The 17728-nt window shown below is 33.7% G+C and overlaps 2 protein-coding genes across 2 annotated transcripts; both read right to left on the bottom strand.

Moving 5' to 3' along the window:
* Positions 1 to 4922: 4922 nt before the first annotated feature.
* Positions 4923 to 5774, bottom strand: LOC125193595 (ethylene-responsive transcription factor 1B-like). Its single transcript, XM_048091426.1, has one exon. It carries the CDS (start codon positions 5613 to 5615, stop codon positions 5109 to 5111), a length of 507 nt encoding a protein of 168 aa, XP_047947383.1. The 5' UTR covers positions 5616 to 5774; the 3' UTR covers positions 4923 to 5108.
* A 9926-nt stretch (positions 5775 to 15700) lies between these two features.
* LOC125191906 (ethylene-responsive transcription factor 14-like) lies at positions 15701 to 16283 on the bottom strand. The gene has a single exon (XM_048089337.1). The coding sequence runs from the start codon at positions 16281 to 16283 to the stop codon at positions 15906 to 15908; it is 378 nt and encodes a 125-aa protein (XP_047945294.1). The 3' UTR covers positions 15701 to 15905.
* Between the last annotated feature and the right edge of the window lie 1445 nt (positions 16284 to 17728).

The raw sequence follows: 17728 nt of genomic DNA, 5'->3' as shown, positions 1-17728 counted from the left end.
GAGGGTTGCAGGTGTTGTCTCTTAGTTAAGAGATGAGCTGAAAAGTACAGTGGGGCCCATGAATAGTTAAGAGATGAGACGGTTAAGAGACGGATAAGAGATAGCGTTGCGGATGGCCTAATGAGATACCGTGGACACAATTTTCAAGGCATGCATCTAAAAGTAAGTACAAGTTGGATATGGTGCTTCTTAAATATTTAATGAAATTATGTACTACTACTAATTAAAATACCCAAGAATAATATCACTATCATTGACAACAATTCAAAGAATCAAAACAACAATGCTTGCTCACCACTTAAACATAAAACCAGCCAATCACTAGTAGTAATAGTCTCAACATATTTACAAACAATTTTATAAACAATGTCGGATTTAATGTTAATTTAATTACCGCCGAAGCCATGAAGAGATTAGGGAATAAACGGCTTGCATAATGATTGAGTAGTAATTTTACTAGTATGTATGGTTCTGACCGAAATCGACAGAACACATTTACTGATCAAATTGTGTAGGAAATGAATATTGATATTTAATTCACAAATACAACTATACAAATAAATCAAATTCCACACACTATAATGCACTTGGTGTAGCTATAGCAAAAATAAAGATGGTCAAAAATAAGATGGTCAATTTTCTAAATTCTAAGTATAGTTTTCTAATGACATGGGAATATACGTGTTGGAGCATTTAGTAGGAGAATAGTTTATCATAAAAAAAAATTAATAATACTTGATGAATAAACGTAACTCAATCGCTCACCCTTCATTTTATTAGGAGTACTATATATTATGTGTTTATAATGAATCAGTCTCATATAAACACTAAAACACAACACGTATATTAAACTTTATAAATTTAAACGCTCCTACATAGAAAAAGAGAATCGATTATTAAACCAATACTAGTAATTTTGTGAATTTGATTGTGACAAAACTAAAATGAGCTGTATCCATAATGTAGTCATGTAGACCACAAATCACATGAAAACCATGTAATTATATTATATCTATTCTGGTTCAAGACAAATTAACTAATAACAATTGACAGTTAAGTGCTCGGTGGAAGGCCAAAAGTGCTTGGGAAATTGGGAAATACCGAGCACTTCAAGTGTTCGTTATTTGCTTCCTCGGAATATTTATCCAAGCAATGATAGTGCTCGCCAAACTGGTCAACACAACCTTGTGCGATCATCACAAGCACCTTGTTGTGCTTAGAACACTTGTGTTGAATAAACCGAGCACCTACTTGTGTTTGGCGAGCACCCCTATGTGCTCGGAAAATAGGAGTACCTCCATGTGCTCGGAATGGCGAGCACATGCGTATGCTCGAACTTTTGAGCTGGTAGTTCTGAGCACAATAATTGTTGTCAGATATTTCAAAAGTATGTTTTTCATTCCGAGCACAATTATGATAGTTCGAAATTTCGAGCACATATATGGTGCTCGCAATTAGTAAAAATATTAAATTTCACAAGTGCGTTTTTTATATATATCCCAAGCACATAAACGGTGCTTGCCAATTTCCATTGTTGATAGATTGCCAGTCGAGCACGTTGACCGTGCTCGTAATTCCTCACAAGTTAACACACCCGCTTTTGTTATTGCCAAGCACATTTAACTGTATTCGGTATTTATGCTAGGTAAATAGGTAAATAGTCTTTTTTTTAGTGAATAAAAATAGTAGTAATATTTATATACGGCCTCTGCCTCCGCTCAATTAAAATATTCCTCTTCCACACATATTGAGAAAATACATTTATAAAGTTTTTTGCTCCACGTGTTATCTTTATCGGCATTAAATAAGACTAGTTTCGGAAATTAAAATTTTAACACAAATTTACATAAACGTGGAATAAATTTCGGCACTCCACAACAATAAACGAGAAGAAATCTATACGAAAATCTCCAATTTGATCACGAGTGCAATTTTAGAATTGTATTTAATTTTAATAACACCAACATAATCACAATTGATCACAAATCGATGAGAGAAAACATTATCAAATCAAATTATTCAATGTCACCTCTAAGAAAGACACTTAGTCTATTGATGATTTTTTCTTGCATTGTTGTACAAGAATGCAAACGTCCAGAAATAAAAGGATATGGACAAGGTGGTCCTCCTGCGCCGTGTACAAAAGTTGATTGTCCAACATATACAATTATTCACACTGAAAAATAATTTGAAATTAAAAATTACAGTCAATCGAGTTCGTACAAATTTTAAGAGTGGATTCTTGTGACAGCTTACTAGTTTTAGAAATAAGAATCGGATGCAAGTTCACATCCATGATAATCTTTTCTCAGCCGAATTTGGTATTTAGGCTGCAACTGACCACTTCTTGCAGCAATAAATATTTTCATTGTGTGTGAGAATTATATCTAACTTTTTATGTATTTAGAATTTACTTATTAAGTACTAGTATTTGTTTTTATTGTAAGAACTTTTCTTAAAATTGAAATATTTATCCGTAGTAATATATTTATAATTAAAATTTTCAATTTAAAGATATCACGAACAATGTATACAAACTTGAGACGTGGTTTCAGACACAAACCACTTTACCACTGAATCAATATGGACATGAATACACACTTAAAATATAAATTTTCAATTCTCATACATTAACCACTTTACTATTAAGTCAACACACCCATCATATTTTTTATTTTTTTAACACATCCATCCCTTTGTAATTGTACGTACATGCTTGTAATAAATTTGGTTATATATTACCAAAAAAATTGGATATATTTATTTAGCGGTGCATTACCATGAGGGGGAGCACACTGCACACATGTCCATAGCCTGCAATAGATACCCATACCTATTTTCAGCCTGCACAACATCCACAATAAAAGAACCATAAATATAAATTTTAATGATTGTTGTTAAATTAATTAGTTAATTATTAATTGGTGATATTGAAATTTAGCATCACTTACGTTCCACTAAAGAAGTGGCGTTTTAATCCAGTAGCTCAAGTGCCTCCTCTCAAATAATGTGTCCCTTGCAAATCTAAATCTCTCTGGATTTTCCAAATTCATGACAAACAAATAAACCTTTATTACGTAGTCTGTACATACAACATATGCATACTGTGAGAAAATTGGTACTATTCTCTTATAAATTAATGATATACTTAGGAATATGCAACACAACCTTACTCTTAAGCAATAGAGCCCAATTTTAGCTGATGGAAGGTTTCACTCTTGCTACAGCCACACCCACCCAATTTTTTATGCAAAAAAGAACATAAAAGCAATTGGAAAAAGATTGAATAAATAAGAAAATGAAATAAAATTGACTTACCAAATTTTCGCGGGAACTCTAGTTAGTAACAAGTTAGATGCCGCACTAATCTTAATTACGTAATAAAAGATGTAGTAATATATAAATGTATAAAAGGATCACATTGTATATAAATCACCTTAAAATAAAAAAAATACTATAAGAACAAAAAAAACACAAATAATTTTAGACTTTAAGTTTCAATATCTATCCGAATCACAAATTAAAACCCACCCAAATAAAAACCAATGATCAGGCGGAGCCACGCTGGGCCCACCTTTTCGTATATATAATATATTAATACAACTATATTCAATTGTTTATTTAGCCTAGCTGGTTACAAGACCCGCCTATTTTATGTGAGGTCCCGTGTTCAATGCTCTCTAGGCACAAAATTTGTTATTTCTATAGCTTTTTTATATATATGTATCTCTTTTATGTTTAATTTCCTTTTATATTATAATATTATATTTATTTTCTTTGATGCTGAAATTTTAATCAATACATATTCATAAAAAAAAATACTTTTTATCCCATAAATATGTAAATACTATTCCATATTACTTGCATCGTTAATATTTATCTATCGATTTTGATGATTTTCTCACAACTTGTAATTTTATATAATGAATTTCACACACGTATTTGTTATCTCTACAATTTAAGAAAATAATTAATTCAGTTTCTGCTATTCATGTTTTAATTATTTTCACTATTCTTCTTGTTAACGATCCCTTTTGTTGCTTATGTGGCTATGCGACGTCAACTTCTGACAACATTGACACTAAATAAACTCAACAATTATTTATCAGAAATTTGGACCCCCCGTCCATAAATTTCTGACTCCGGCACTGCCAATGATGTAAAAAAATTATAAGGCGATTAAACAAATATTGAACTATATTTGGAAATCACAGTTGTCGGAGTATCATTTTGTATTCGGAACCTTTATGCCACTGTATTTTTCTATACGTATTATTTCTCCCTTAAAAATCAAAACCAATATGGATTTTCAGACAATATATTTGGTAGAAGTAGACTATAGAAGATAAAACTCATCTCTAAATTAAATGGTTGAAAATTTGTAAGTTTCAATTTGAATGATTAATGTGCTATTGTGATTTGATGATGACAGATTAAGTAGATTTCATTAATTGATTTCCCTAAAATCATTAAAATATTTTGTTCAATGAAAAAATTTCTCTCATTTCAACTTACTCCAAGTTTGCCACATCGATAGTAAAAAGAGGGAGTCAACAAAAGGGCTTTTAGTTGGCATCTTTATCGGAATAGTCAACTGGTTATAACGGGTCGGTAATTTAACTAACCGGTTCTTTTATTGGTTCCGGTAGGCTGAAATTTTAGTTGGTTAACCGTCATTTTTATTCGATTACCGAATAATAAAGTTCTAATTAATAGTTAATACTCATTGAAGATGGGGATAGATTTGTCATTACTCATAGAATTGAATATGAAAGTGTTCAATCTTTTTTTAAAATGGTATGTTGACCCTCAAAATCTATGGAAATAGTGTTTCTTCTGTACCAAACAACATTTTCATCCCATGCAAAAAAACACTCAAGTCTTCCACACAATGCACTCTATATATATTTATAACATCAAGGTTTCGTCCAAATTCATAAAAATGGAAGAAAATAAACCTCCAAACAAAAGCTCAAGAAAAAAAGCATTTGTTGGTAACATAAAAAAAAGGTGGCCCCTAACCCCCTATTACATTATACATATGGACAAAATATTTAGGAAAATTATAAAAAAAAGTAATCCATTTGTTGGCTAGTAGAAAACTACTCCTAGTAATTAGAAGTAGCTTCCACACTTGAACTACTACTACTACTACTCATCAAAAGCTCCTCCAAATAATCAGCCCCCAAATCCTGAAACACCACCACATTCTCCCTCTTCTTCCGCCGCCGCATCGAGTGCTTCCTCTTCAACGCCATCACCGGCGAGCTCTCCTCCTCCGCGCCCCACCGCATCTCCCGCAGCGACTCCCTCACCCTCTCCACCGGGAAGTTGAGCACCGCCGCCTGCCCCCGCATCGCGAACGCCGCCTGATCATACGCCATCGCCGCCGCCTCCGCCGTCTCGAACGTCCCCAGCCACACCCTCGCCCCGTTCCGCGTCGAGTCCCTTATCTCCGCCGCGAACTTCCCCCACGGCCGCCGCCTCACGCCGCGATACGCCTTGGAGGAGCGCCGCCACCCCTCCTCCACGACGTCGTATAGGAGCATCTCCGCGGAGTCGTTCTCATTAAAGGGGAGAGATGACTCCGGTGAAATAAATACTTCCTTCTTCATTTTCTATTTTTCTACTTTCAAATTTGTGGATTTGTGTTTGTGTGTCTAATGTCTTGGCTTCTTTATATATGTGTGGATATTGGAATGTTCAAAAGTGTAAAACATTTACTTTGTGGAAAATGGGAATATATTATTATTGTTAAAAAATATGGGAGTGTGACATTGGTGAAGGGAGGATGTTTTTGATTTAATGGAACTGTAGTAGGCATTTAAATAATTTTAGGAGGAGCAAGAGGGATATATCACACGTGAGTCAAAGCAATTGCCACGCAGCCAAATCAGACAAATAGTATGAATGGTGTAAAAAATGATTGGGATAATAATATCCATTCATTTTTGAATTTATTATTTTGGAATTATTCCTAAGATCAAATTATATTTGGTCTTCGTCAACACAATTGTGGAAGTAAGCATATATTTGAAAACAGAGTCAATTAATTTATGGGACATTGTTTGTACATTGGCATATATATTTGGACAAGAAAATGAAATATATTTGATTACCCACAATTATTAATGCGTGAAATCATGAAATGTATTGGAATGTTCCCTGTCACAAATAGTCCCTTATTTTATCTTTTTTCAATCAAGAAAAATCAAATACCGTTAAACAAGGAGTAGCCTAGTACTCCTAGTAATATCTTTTTGTACTAATTAATTGTTTTTTCAAACGCTTACGTCGTCATCATTTTTTCGATTCTTCTTTCCGGCTATCCTTCTTTGTCATTGTCAGATTTTTATTGTAATGCCATATCAAATTATAAATATTACTACTACTGTATTAAATATTGGATAGTAGTGCATTTGGTCCTGTGGTCCATGTGATCACTTTATATTAGTTCTAGTCTTCTAGAGTTTGAAGAGTAAAAAATGCCAATATGTTAGTTGGATTATGTAAATATTCACTGAATTAGCTTATTTGCATTACACAATGTTAAAGATGATCACCTATTTTGACTGGGCATGAACAGATCACAAACAGTACTACTATTAATAATGTGAATTTAATCCACATTTCCTAAATAAGATGCATATACTATTTTTACACGTAAATAGGGAGTATTATAGAATTGGCTTCACTTATTTTTATCAATCCATCTTATCTGATAAGGGTATTAGTCTCTATTAGCTGAAGAAAGGTTGAAAAGCCAGCTTTGTGGCGTGAGATATGGGCAGAGATTATAGATAACTATAACCAAATCATATTTCTTAATTTGTCTATTCATTAATTCATTATGAAAAAATTTGACACATGTTTATGATATGCGGGACTAAAAATAATTATTTAAAACTTTATACATATTTATTAATATACGGGGAGACTATAAAGAGATATCCTATGCTAAGAAAATAAAATTCAAATCCTAATAATCAGTGATATAAATGATATTAATAAGATTAAGCATATCTACTTTGCTATCGCTATCACTAAAAATAGATCTAAAGTGAGTAAATTGTAGTATCAAAACTTAGCATTCGTGACATAGAATGAAACGCACTATATACTGCAGTCTGCACATGATAGTTGTATAATTTGTGTTGTACTACAAAAAAAATCCAATTTTCATTCGTACTCGAACATAACACAGAAAAATTAAAGAAAATTTAATTCAAACGAATCCAAAAACTTAGCGAAAAAGAAGAGTTAAATCGTCATCAATCACGTCATAAATTTGATATTGTGCTGCTCCAATCCTAAATCGACGCAGTTCGATTAAATTAATTATATGAGCTTATCAGGCTTATTGTCAATTTTCTTAATCTTTGTTTTAAAGAGTGTATTGAAAGAATTTATGCTCAATATATATTACGGATCATGTAATAATTACTCCAGTTAATAGCTAGGAGTGGTTAATTAGATGCTTAAAAATTTCTTGTTTAATAAATGTTGTCGAATAGAGATAACGAAATGGTTAAAAATATATTGATGGCTATTTTGAAACTCCACCATAGAAGAAAATAAGTGGACGTCAAATTTTGACATATTTGAGAATAAATCCTATTGTTATCACAATCGAAAATTCCTTCCTCCTTCGTCAAGCTAGCTCGAGTGTTTGTATCAATCAACAAACTAGAAACCTCTTTCTTTTATCAAATCAAGAGATGGATCCCTTGAAAGGGGACAATAATGTCACTTTTCTCATGTCATGTCAAAGCCTTCACCCTTTAGTGATGATGTCAATCTGCACCATCGATGATCCTTCATAATTCCTCGATCAAGTTTCTGATTAGGAGGTAAATATAAAAATGACTTTTAAAAGACATAGATTTAATCGGACATCTAAAATTTAGTTTAAAGGTGTTACTGTATGGCATGATAAGCGCAGCATAATTGGTAAGACGTTTCTAGTCAATATGTCAAGTGTTCGAGTAACTATCATTTCTAGTAGACTCAGTTCCAAAATTGTTAGCTACGGATCAGAAAATGCATTCGCCGGTGATTTTTGGGTTATTAGAGAAAAATAACATGTCATATTAATTTAAAAATAAAAAAATCTCAAAATTCATTTATAAAGAAAAATTAAAGGTATTTTTTTAATAAAAGTATTTTTCCATACAAACAAATGAACGATGCACACATATATAAAGTGTAACTTTAGTTGGTGATATCTGAACTAACTCAGCCGCAATTCAATTAGCGACTTTTAATTGAAACATTCCTCCACATTGATAGACATCTTTTATCTCGAAGTTCATTTTTTTTCTTTTCATTGTTATTTATCCATACGTAATATGCTAATAATTTCTACCGCATATTTCTTCTCCAAGATTTTAGAATTTTGAATGCCTAGACTTATAAAGCTGAAATATTAGAAAAGTACACCCACAGTGGCGGAGCCAGAATTTTTTCGATGGGGGGCCCAAATTTCTAATTGATAATTTTCCAGAGCCGATAAGGAATAGCCGCATAAACAATAGAGGGATCATTAAGAGGAACAAATAGATAGTGAAAATAATTAAAACATGGACAATAAAAACTAGTATGAATATATTTGAAGACTAAGTCAATGTGAATTATTTTCTTAAATTATGAAAATATTAATGTGTGAAATTCATTACATGAATTACTTTTTGTGAGATAATCAACAAAACCTATAAATAAAAATTAAAGATGCTAGTATTATAGGAGTATGTATTTACATATGGGGATGATAATATTTTTAATTCATAGATTAAAATTAGAAAATGAAAGAAAATAATGATACGATATGTTATTTCATATTTTTTGAGGTTAAGGAATAACTTTTTATTCTTAGATATATATATATATATATATATATATATATATATATATATATATTATTTTAAATTTTTTAATGATAGAGAATAAATATAAATATTCTATAATAATATTATAGCATAATAGGGTATTAAACATTAAAGAGGAATATAAAAAGCTTTACAAAAAATGAAAGCAAAGAAGCTGGGCCTGAAGGGATTCGAACTCAGGATCTTTCGTTTGAAAGACTTAGAATGAAACCGACTGAGCTAGAGAGATAATTGGAATATATCGTATAGATATATTAAATATAATAATAATCCAAATGGGTGAGGGGCCCAAGGGCCCCCCCGGGCCCAGCGTGGCGGAGCGTGGCTCCGCCACTGTACACCCACTTCGTTGATAAAAAAACATGTACTCCTCGCAACTAATTTAATTTAAACCCATCAACATATCTACGCTAGAGCATCCCCATCCGTGCTCTTAGCTAAGAGCACGGAAGTGGGTCCGGATCCACTTTTACTGCTTGTCCTTAGCTAAGAGCACAACACCCACATCCGTGCTCTTAGCTAAGGACAAGCTCAAGGGTCTCATCATTCTTTTATTCAATTTAAATAAAAACATTTCCACAATATTAAAATGCATTAAAAATACCCGAAATACTATTACAAATTACAAAATAATTAAAAATTACATAATTAAAATCCTAAAAATTAAAAATTACATAATTAAAATCCTAAAAATTAAAAATTACACAATTAAAATCCTAAAAATTAAAAATTACACTACTCGTTGCCGAATTTCGCCCAAATGTGATTGATTAGATCTTTTTGTAGCTCAGTGTGGGCTCTTGTATCGCGCATTGTGTGTCTTCTTTCCATCCTCTCGTTCACCGTCGTATGCACACCTCGGCGTGGGGGAGACCTCGCGGTTGAGCTTCCGGCTTCATCCTCGTCGTAAAAGTTAGCCGCCATCGGTCCTTCGTCAGCTATAATCATGTTGTGCAAGATAATACACGTGTACATGATGTCGGCGATATTCTTAACGTACCAAAGCCGAGAAGGGGACTTCACAATGTTGAATCGGCCTTGAAGGACACCAAAAGCTCTTTCGACGTCTTTCCGAGCAGACTCTTGACGCTGCGCAAAAAGAATCCGTCTTTGCTCTTGTGGATTGCTGAACGAATTCACAAAAGTTGACCACCTTGGGTAGATACCATCGGCGAGATAATAACCCATGTGGTATGCATTTCCGTTGACGGTGAAGTCGATCGTCGGTGCTACACTATTCAAAACATCGTCGAAGAGTGGTGAAGAATATAACACGTTCAAGTCGTTGTTGGATCCGGCAATACCGAAATATGCATGCCAAATCCATAGGCGGTAGTCGGCGACCGCTTCAAGGATAAGCGTTGGGCCGCCTCCTTTGTGGCCGCTTAAGTGTTGCCCCCTCCAAGCAGTCGGGCAATTCTTCCACTTCCAATGCATGCAGTCAATGCTGCCTAGCATACCGGAAAAACCGTGGACTGTTTCGTGAAGACGAAGCAACCGTTGACAATCGTCGGTGGTGGGTGCCCAAAGGAATTCCTCGCCGAAAGCAGAACGAACGCCGTCGCAAAAACTCTTGAGGCATAGGATTCCAGTTGACTCACCGACATGCAAATACTCATCGAAGAGGTCAGCCGTTTGCCCAGTAGCAAGTTGTCGGATGGCACAAGTACACTTTTGCAACGCCGTGAGACTTTGCCGACCGGTTGCGTCTGCACCTTCTTGAAAATATTCAACGCGGGTGGACAATGTGTTGACAATACGCATAAACAATCGTTTTGACATGCGAAAATGGCACCAAAAGTAATCTTCTGGATACCGCGGCTGGTCGGAAAAATAGTCGGCAACGAGCCTTTCATGGGCTCCCTCTCGATCACGAGGGATGTAGCGACGTTTTTCTCTAGTTGGTTGAGGAGGAGGGGCGGGGGTATTGGCGGCGACATAGGCTTCATAGGCGGCATGATATTGTTCATAATATTCTTGTTCTTCGCGCTCCGCTTCCACAATGAGATTGGTGAAATCCATTTTTGAATTTTTTAGAGAGAGTTTGGGTGAGAGAGGAAGATGTAGATGATTTAGTATGAAAAAGTATGAATGAGAGATAATTTGATGTGAAAAGTGGATGATGAATGTGTGTATTTATAGATGATTTTGGGATTAAAAAAAATTCACAAAAATCCAAAAAAAACATCTATAAACGGCTCTATTTTTTTGGGAATCCAAATTTTTTTTTTTTTATTTTTTGGTATTATTTTGAATTATTTATGAATTTTTAAAAAATAAAAAAATAAAAATCGAATTTGCCAACGGCTATGCCGTTGGCCAATGAGAAGACGCCACGTACGGCTGCTCAGCGGCACGGACGTGCTCTTAGCTAAGAGCAGCGCCGTGCCACTGGCACGGACGGACATCTCGCATCGGCGGACGGACGAGCTCGTGCTCAGCGGCACAGACGGACGGACGGCAAAATGAAACCGTTGCGGATGCTCTTACATACAGTCACCGACATACATAAACAGCTAAACATGTCCAAATTAGTCAATACACAATTTTCCAAGTTAGTTATATTATTAGTATATTACATAATATTCCCTCCGTCCCGCTTTAGCAGTCTCATTGACTTTTCTGCTCTCTTTTTGTAAAAATGATAAAAAATAGTTAAAGTGGAGAAATGGTAAAGTAAGAGAGATAATAGTGTAGATAAGATTCTTCTCTATATTATTCTCTCACTTAATTTACCATTTCTCCTTTTTAACTATTTTTTTTATCATTTTTACAAAAAGATGATAGAAAAGTCAATGGGACTGCTAAAGCGGGACGGAGGGAGTATTAATATATCACATGTCAATTTTGCATTTAATTGAAGTAAATAATTAAAATAAACCAATTTAATACAATCCTTACACATTTTAGGAGGTTTATAATTGTATAGGGATGGTTTGAATTTGTTAGGGTGGAACAGTATTTGGTCTTTTGAGTCAATTTAGTAACGACAAGTTAGATGTCACGCTAGTCTTAATTACGTAATAAAAGATGGAGTATAATATATAATAAATGTATAAAAGGATCACATATGTATATATAATTATCACTTGGGTTAGTTGGTGCGTTGCTACCACTTTCTATAATTAGAAAGGTGGTAATCCGTCAACATTAATGTTGTTTGTATTTTTTCATATTACAACATTTGGTCTCAATTTCTTTACTTCAACATGCAAAACCTTTATAATTCCTAGACTTAAACTCGATAAGTAACTGATTATTTTTCTATAATTGCATGAATTAAGAATTAATCAACTCTCATCCTTAACCAAGTTCATGAATCTAGCTAGTTTCTTAGATAGCTCTAGCTAGCTAGTTAGGCACAACTCTCTCTCTCAAATAAAAAAATAAAATAAAAATGATGTTTCATGGAAACCTCCTGTGATCTAGTAGCCAGCTTCTCGAACAACACAAAATTGTTTAATTTATTTAAAGTGCAGCCACAAAATTACAAAATGTAAATAGATACTAGGTGAATATATAAATGGAAGGATTAAACTGTCACTATCAAGTATGGGTAAATCAATCATAGTGATAAATTAGGTCATCATCGAAGTATTTCTACAGATACAGAGTACTTAGTCGTCGATCTTTTTAAAAAATCTCTACGTTTCTTTCTTTCATTCCGTGGTCCTAGTTATAAATCATTAATTTATCTCCTTTCCTCTTTCTTGGAAAATTTGTATTAATTGTGACATTCCAAACACTTACTTAGTTCACACTTGGTTTAAACCGGATGTTATAGCAATGAATTTTGGGAAACAGAGGATTTCGTCCAGTTATATGCGAGTTAACACTTCCGTAATTTTTAAAGTTACTATAATTTTTTTGTTTGAAGTCAAAAGTTAATAATTAGATCAGTCTAGTACAATGTATTTACAAGAATATGTCTATTCGACGTAGGTGTCCGGTAATTATGTAACATATGACTTATAGAGTTGACACTTATTATACGAATAAGGACTTAGGATTAAAATCAGTATATTCCACAACATCTTCCAATTTTGTAAGTCATATGGAGTAACATACTACAAAAGAAAATTATTAATCTTTAATTTTCGAATTTATTTTGCGACCAGTTTCCATTTGGTGAAAGCAACTGACAACACGTATCAAGGCGGAAATGGACGTACATTGGAACGGCTGAACTAACGATTGACGAGAAAAAAAAAAAAGATTTTTGGACTATTTTTAAATATCTATACAATTTTATCTATTTTCGGCATCAGAATATCTATCCAGCCATCTGAATGTGACATGGAACATGCGCTCTCTCTCTCGCACATGCTCGTAAACGATGACATGATTCCAATATAACAAATGACATTTCCATCCGTAAAATTGGCTTTGTGAAAGAAATATACTTCCTCCGTCCCACTCCCACGATAAATGTCATATTTTGGCATTTTCTGTTCCACAATAAGAATTACTTCCCTTGTCCTCTTATAGTTAAGTCATTTTTTCATTCGAGAAAGTTCACTCATAGTTGAATCATTTCTATATATGGTACTAACATTTTTCTTTTTCTTACTTTATTCTTGCTACTTTATTCACTTTTTTATTTTATTTTCTCTACCTTTCTCTTTTTTACTTTTTTATCTATTTATTTAACACACTCAACATCCATTTTTTAAACTTTGTGCCGAAAAATTTCGCCTCAACTATAAGTGAACGGAAGGAGTATATTTCATTTTTTACCATAAATAGTTAATAGGTCTCACATTCTACTAACTCACTTCACTCACATTTGATTATAAACTCAATATAGAAAAATGGGTTTCATATTCCACTAACTTTCTAATCTACTATTACTAAGTACTCCCTCCGTCCCACATTTGTAGTAACATTTAGTTATGGCACGGGTTTTAAGGAATTAGTGGAGTGTGTAATTAATGAAGTGAGAGGTGGAGTGTGTAATAAATGAAGTGTGTTGGTGGAGTGAGATAATGGAGTGTGTAATAAATGAAGTGAGATGATGGAGTGTGTAATAAATTAAGTGAGTTGGTGGGTCCCTTTTTGACTTTTTGGTTTGTTATTTTTGTTTTGATTTATTTTAATATAGATAATGATGGTGTAATTTTAGTGAATAATGGGGGTAAGATTTTATGTGCAAATATGGTAAATTCTAAATGTTACTACAAATCTGGGACGGAGGGAGTATATTTTTTAAAATCCGTGTTCTCAGTAATGGGACTCTTATAGTGGGAAGTGGGACGGAGGGAGTAAACATATCAACAAAAACTAAATCATTATCATTTGTGCATTAAATAATTATCTGCAGCACTCCATATTTGTTTCTTAGTGGACTGAGTGTTGGATTCACTAATAGTTTTGGACGAAATATCTGGCCCGGCCCATATATGTTTCAGTCATGGGCTGAACTACAACTCGACATTTACTCGTAATTTTATTTCCTTTATACAAAATGGCAAAATAATGCTAGTAATTAATAAGTTAGGTATGCAGATAGGGTATTTTGATATTATTTTTTGTAAAAATTTATGTGCAAATAATCTAATCAAAATGTAGAAATATGGGAAATATTGCTACGTGGATAAGTAATTCACCAAAATAAACATTTTAATATTGAATGGCCCATATTGTTTAATCATATCTATATATATAGCACTTACAAAGTGGGGGATACCTAATGATGCTCATCATTTTCAGTTAGTAAAGATGTTTAATTTATTTAAGAGAGCTTAGTGGTGAATAATACTTTGCCCCCTAAAGCTGTGTTGTAAACAGTAACACTAATTATTCCCCTATAAATAATCTCTATTAACCGACACCTATTGAAAAACTATGGATTCCCAATTCTTACAAAACAAAAGGCTCTAGTTTTTACATTCAACGTATTTATTTAATTTGACTCTATGCCTTTCCACTCTAATTTACCAGGTTGACTGATTTCAAGTAAATTCCAATGAAAAGGAAATTTCTGAAAAATTGTACTAACTCCTATTGACATTATCTCAAATAGCTAGATTGGTGGTAGTTCAATCATTATTATAATTATGTTTGATTTTTTCAACTCTCTAGTGAAATTTTCAACTGAATAGTGAGTGATCAATATTTTTCAATACTGAATCGGGTTGACTTCAATAAATTGTTTCACTATTATCTTCCTCTTTCAAAATCATGCTTATTTGACCTTCAACTGTAGGTAATGTTTCAAGCTTAATGCAAACTTAATATGGTCAAATGTGAAACTTTTTTTTACTTAGGTGAGAAGGTGGGGTTTGATTCCTAGACCTCTCTCTCTTCATCGCCTATATGCACTCCGCTCATACTCATATGAGTACTATATGATAATTCCGAATTCATTTGAAATACTACTTCCGTCCCTTAAAAATAAAAATAAAAACTTTTTAAATTTTCTATTTTAGAATGTGGCCCGCCTATTTGTCATCCCCAACAACTTTGAAAAAAAAAAGTGAAGTGCATTGTAATTTTACTAGAGTGTTTGTTAATAAATTTAATAAACAAAAATAGTATCTATCGTGATTATCCTCTGAATCGCGCGTGTTTCCTCTTGTTTGAAAATAAGAAATTGGTTGGAATTGACAACACCTTTGTTGTCTTTGTCGCCTTGACAATAGTCTCTCCCGTTCCCCTTCTATCTCTTTCGCAATTGCTAGGGAAACATCGAGACCTACGATTTTTCTTCTTGCTCCCCCACTCACTCTGTGCATATATGTACTACATCTATAACTCTTAATTACATGCCATTTCAACTTCATTTAGAGATCATATCCATAACTTACCTTAAATAATAATAAAAAAGTAGTTGTACAATAAATTCCCATGCATAAAATCAATCAACCACACAAGAATGCATATGCATGCACTCCATTAGAAATGCTACACACACACCAATCTCTCACTCTCTCCCTCTCATAAATTTCCATTTTATTCACCCTAGCTTGTTATATTACAAAGCCCACTCGCAAGGGAACGAAATGCAAAATCAAAACCTAGTCATTTCTTATGTTTGTTATCATCGAGAAGCTCATCAAGGAGCTTATCGTCGTAGTACTCGAACTCGAACACCTGCCTTCCCTGCTGCGAGCCACCGCCCGGGGCAGCAAAGTGGGAGGAGCTGCTGGGAAGATTATACTCCTCGGGGAAGTTGAGGATCGCCAAATGGCCCCTCATGTCGTAGGCCGCCCGGTCATAGGCCCTCGCAGCCTCCTCGGCCGTGTTGAACGTCCCGAGCCAAACCCTCGCGCCCTGCCTCGAGGTGTCACGTATCTCCGCAGCGTACTTCCCCCACTGACGCTTCCTCACGCCCCGGTACTTGATCTCCTCCTCCTTCTCGCCGCTTCTCTTGCCTCTGTTGCTCGGACCTTCGTCCATGTTTTTGTTGGTGTGTTGTGGGAGAATAACGATGGATGTTTGTGGCATTTATATAGTTATCGTGGAACCTTCTAATAAAGCCTTATTAATGGAGACATGGAGTTTTTTATTACATAATCTTAGTCCCATTAATATATAATTAAAGGTATCTAGGTCAATTAATACTCTCGAATGTTTAGTAAATTAAGGGTAAAGGAATAAAGTAAAATAGAAGGAGTACACATCTCGGGACACCATAAATAAGTACACATCTTTTGTACACTAGGTTGAAGGAGTTTATTTTTAACTGATTTTGATTAATTTTGCGATGGAGACCGATTTAACCACTAGTTAATGCTAACATGGCATTCGATATGTATATGTCGTTTAATTTTTGTTGCAATACCAACAACTATATAATTTTATCTATGCTAAGAGCATGAGCATGTGCTTTAGCTATATAGGTGATCATGCTAGCCTTGATTAACGTATGATAATTTATATAGTACTATCTTCATCCGCGATTAGGAATTCAGTTTTTCATTTTGATTTTTCCACCGATAAGAATCCCGATTTACTATAAATGCTAATTTAGGTATCACATTCTACTAACTTTTTTCACTCATATTATAAAAACAATATATAAAAGTAGCTAGGATCCATATTCTACTATCTTTTTCTACATAGTTTTCTTTATATTATTTTTAAAATCTGCACTAAACTTAAACGAGACTTCTATTCAAGGAATGAGAAGGTATAAACTTTATTATTTTATGACTCGATAGAGTTGGTAGAGTAGTTTGTAACGACATTTTTCAAACAATTTGATTTAACGTAATAAAAATTGTTATGCGATTAATTAGATGAGTGGGTACTATTGGTATTGGGCAAAAGAATGGTTCAAGATTTGCCATGTAAGATTATCATATGAAGGAAAAGTGTTTGACACGTGGGAGAAATGTCTAATGTTGACCACATATGTGACATGCTCTGAATCTGGCCTAGTCAATGTGATGGCTTTGGAATTTCTTTATTTTCGAATGTTGGTATAAATCGATAGAAAAAGCCCAACAAAAATTTAATCACATGATTCCTATTCGCTTCCTAGAGCAGGATAGATAATTTAATGGGCACTTTTCATACTATATTTACTGTTCTTGTTAATAATGGTAAAGGAAGATTAGATCTTAATTAACTGTACAAAAATTGAATTGTCAATCAGTAGTCTTGTTCGAAATTTCAAACAGTGTTATTAGGCACTAATTAATATGTAAAGGAAGATTAGATCTTAAAAATTTGTGGAACAATTCAATTGTCAATCGGTAGTCTTATTTGAAATTTCAAACATTTTTACGTTATATATTACTCTTTGATTTTATAGTGTTTGGAAATAAAAGTGTTCAATTCTGCACATTTGGTAAAAATGAATTTGTCTTTGTCAAACAGAATTCATTTATGAATTTTCT

Source organism: Salvia hispanica, chromosome 6 (genome assembly GCF_023119035.1).
Source record: "Salvia hispanica cultivar TCC Black 2014 chromosome 6, UniMelb_Shisp_WGS_1.0, whole genome shotgun sequence".
In the NCBI taxonomy this organism is placed as follows: Eukaryota; Viridiplantae; Streptophyta; class Magnoliopsida; order Lamiales; family Lamiaceae; genus Salvia; species Salvia hispanica.
The sequence above is the reverse complement of the archived record's forward strand: the minus strand, read 5'-3'. Positions and strand labels throughout refer to the sequence as shown.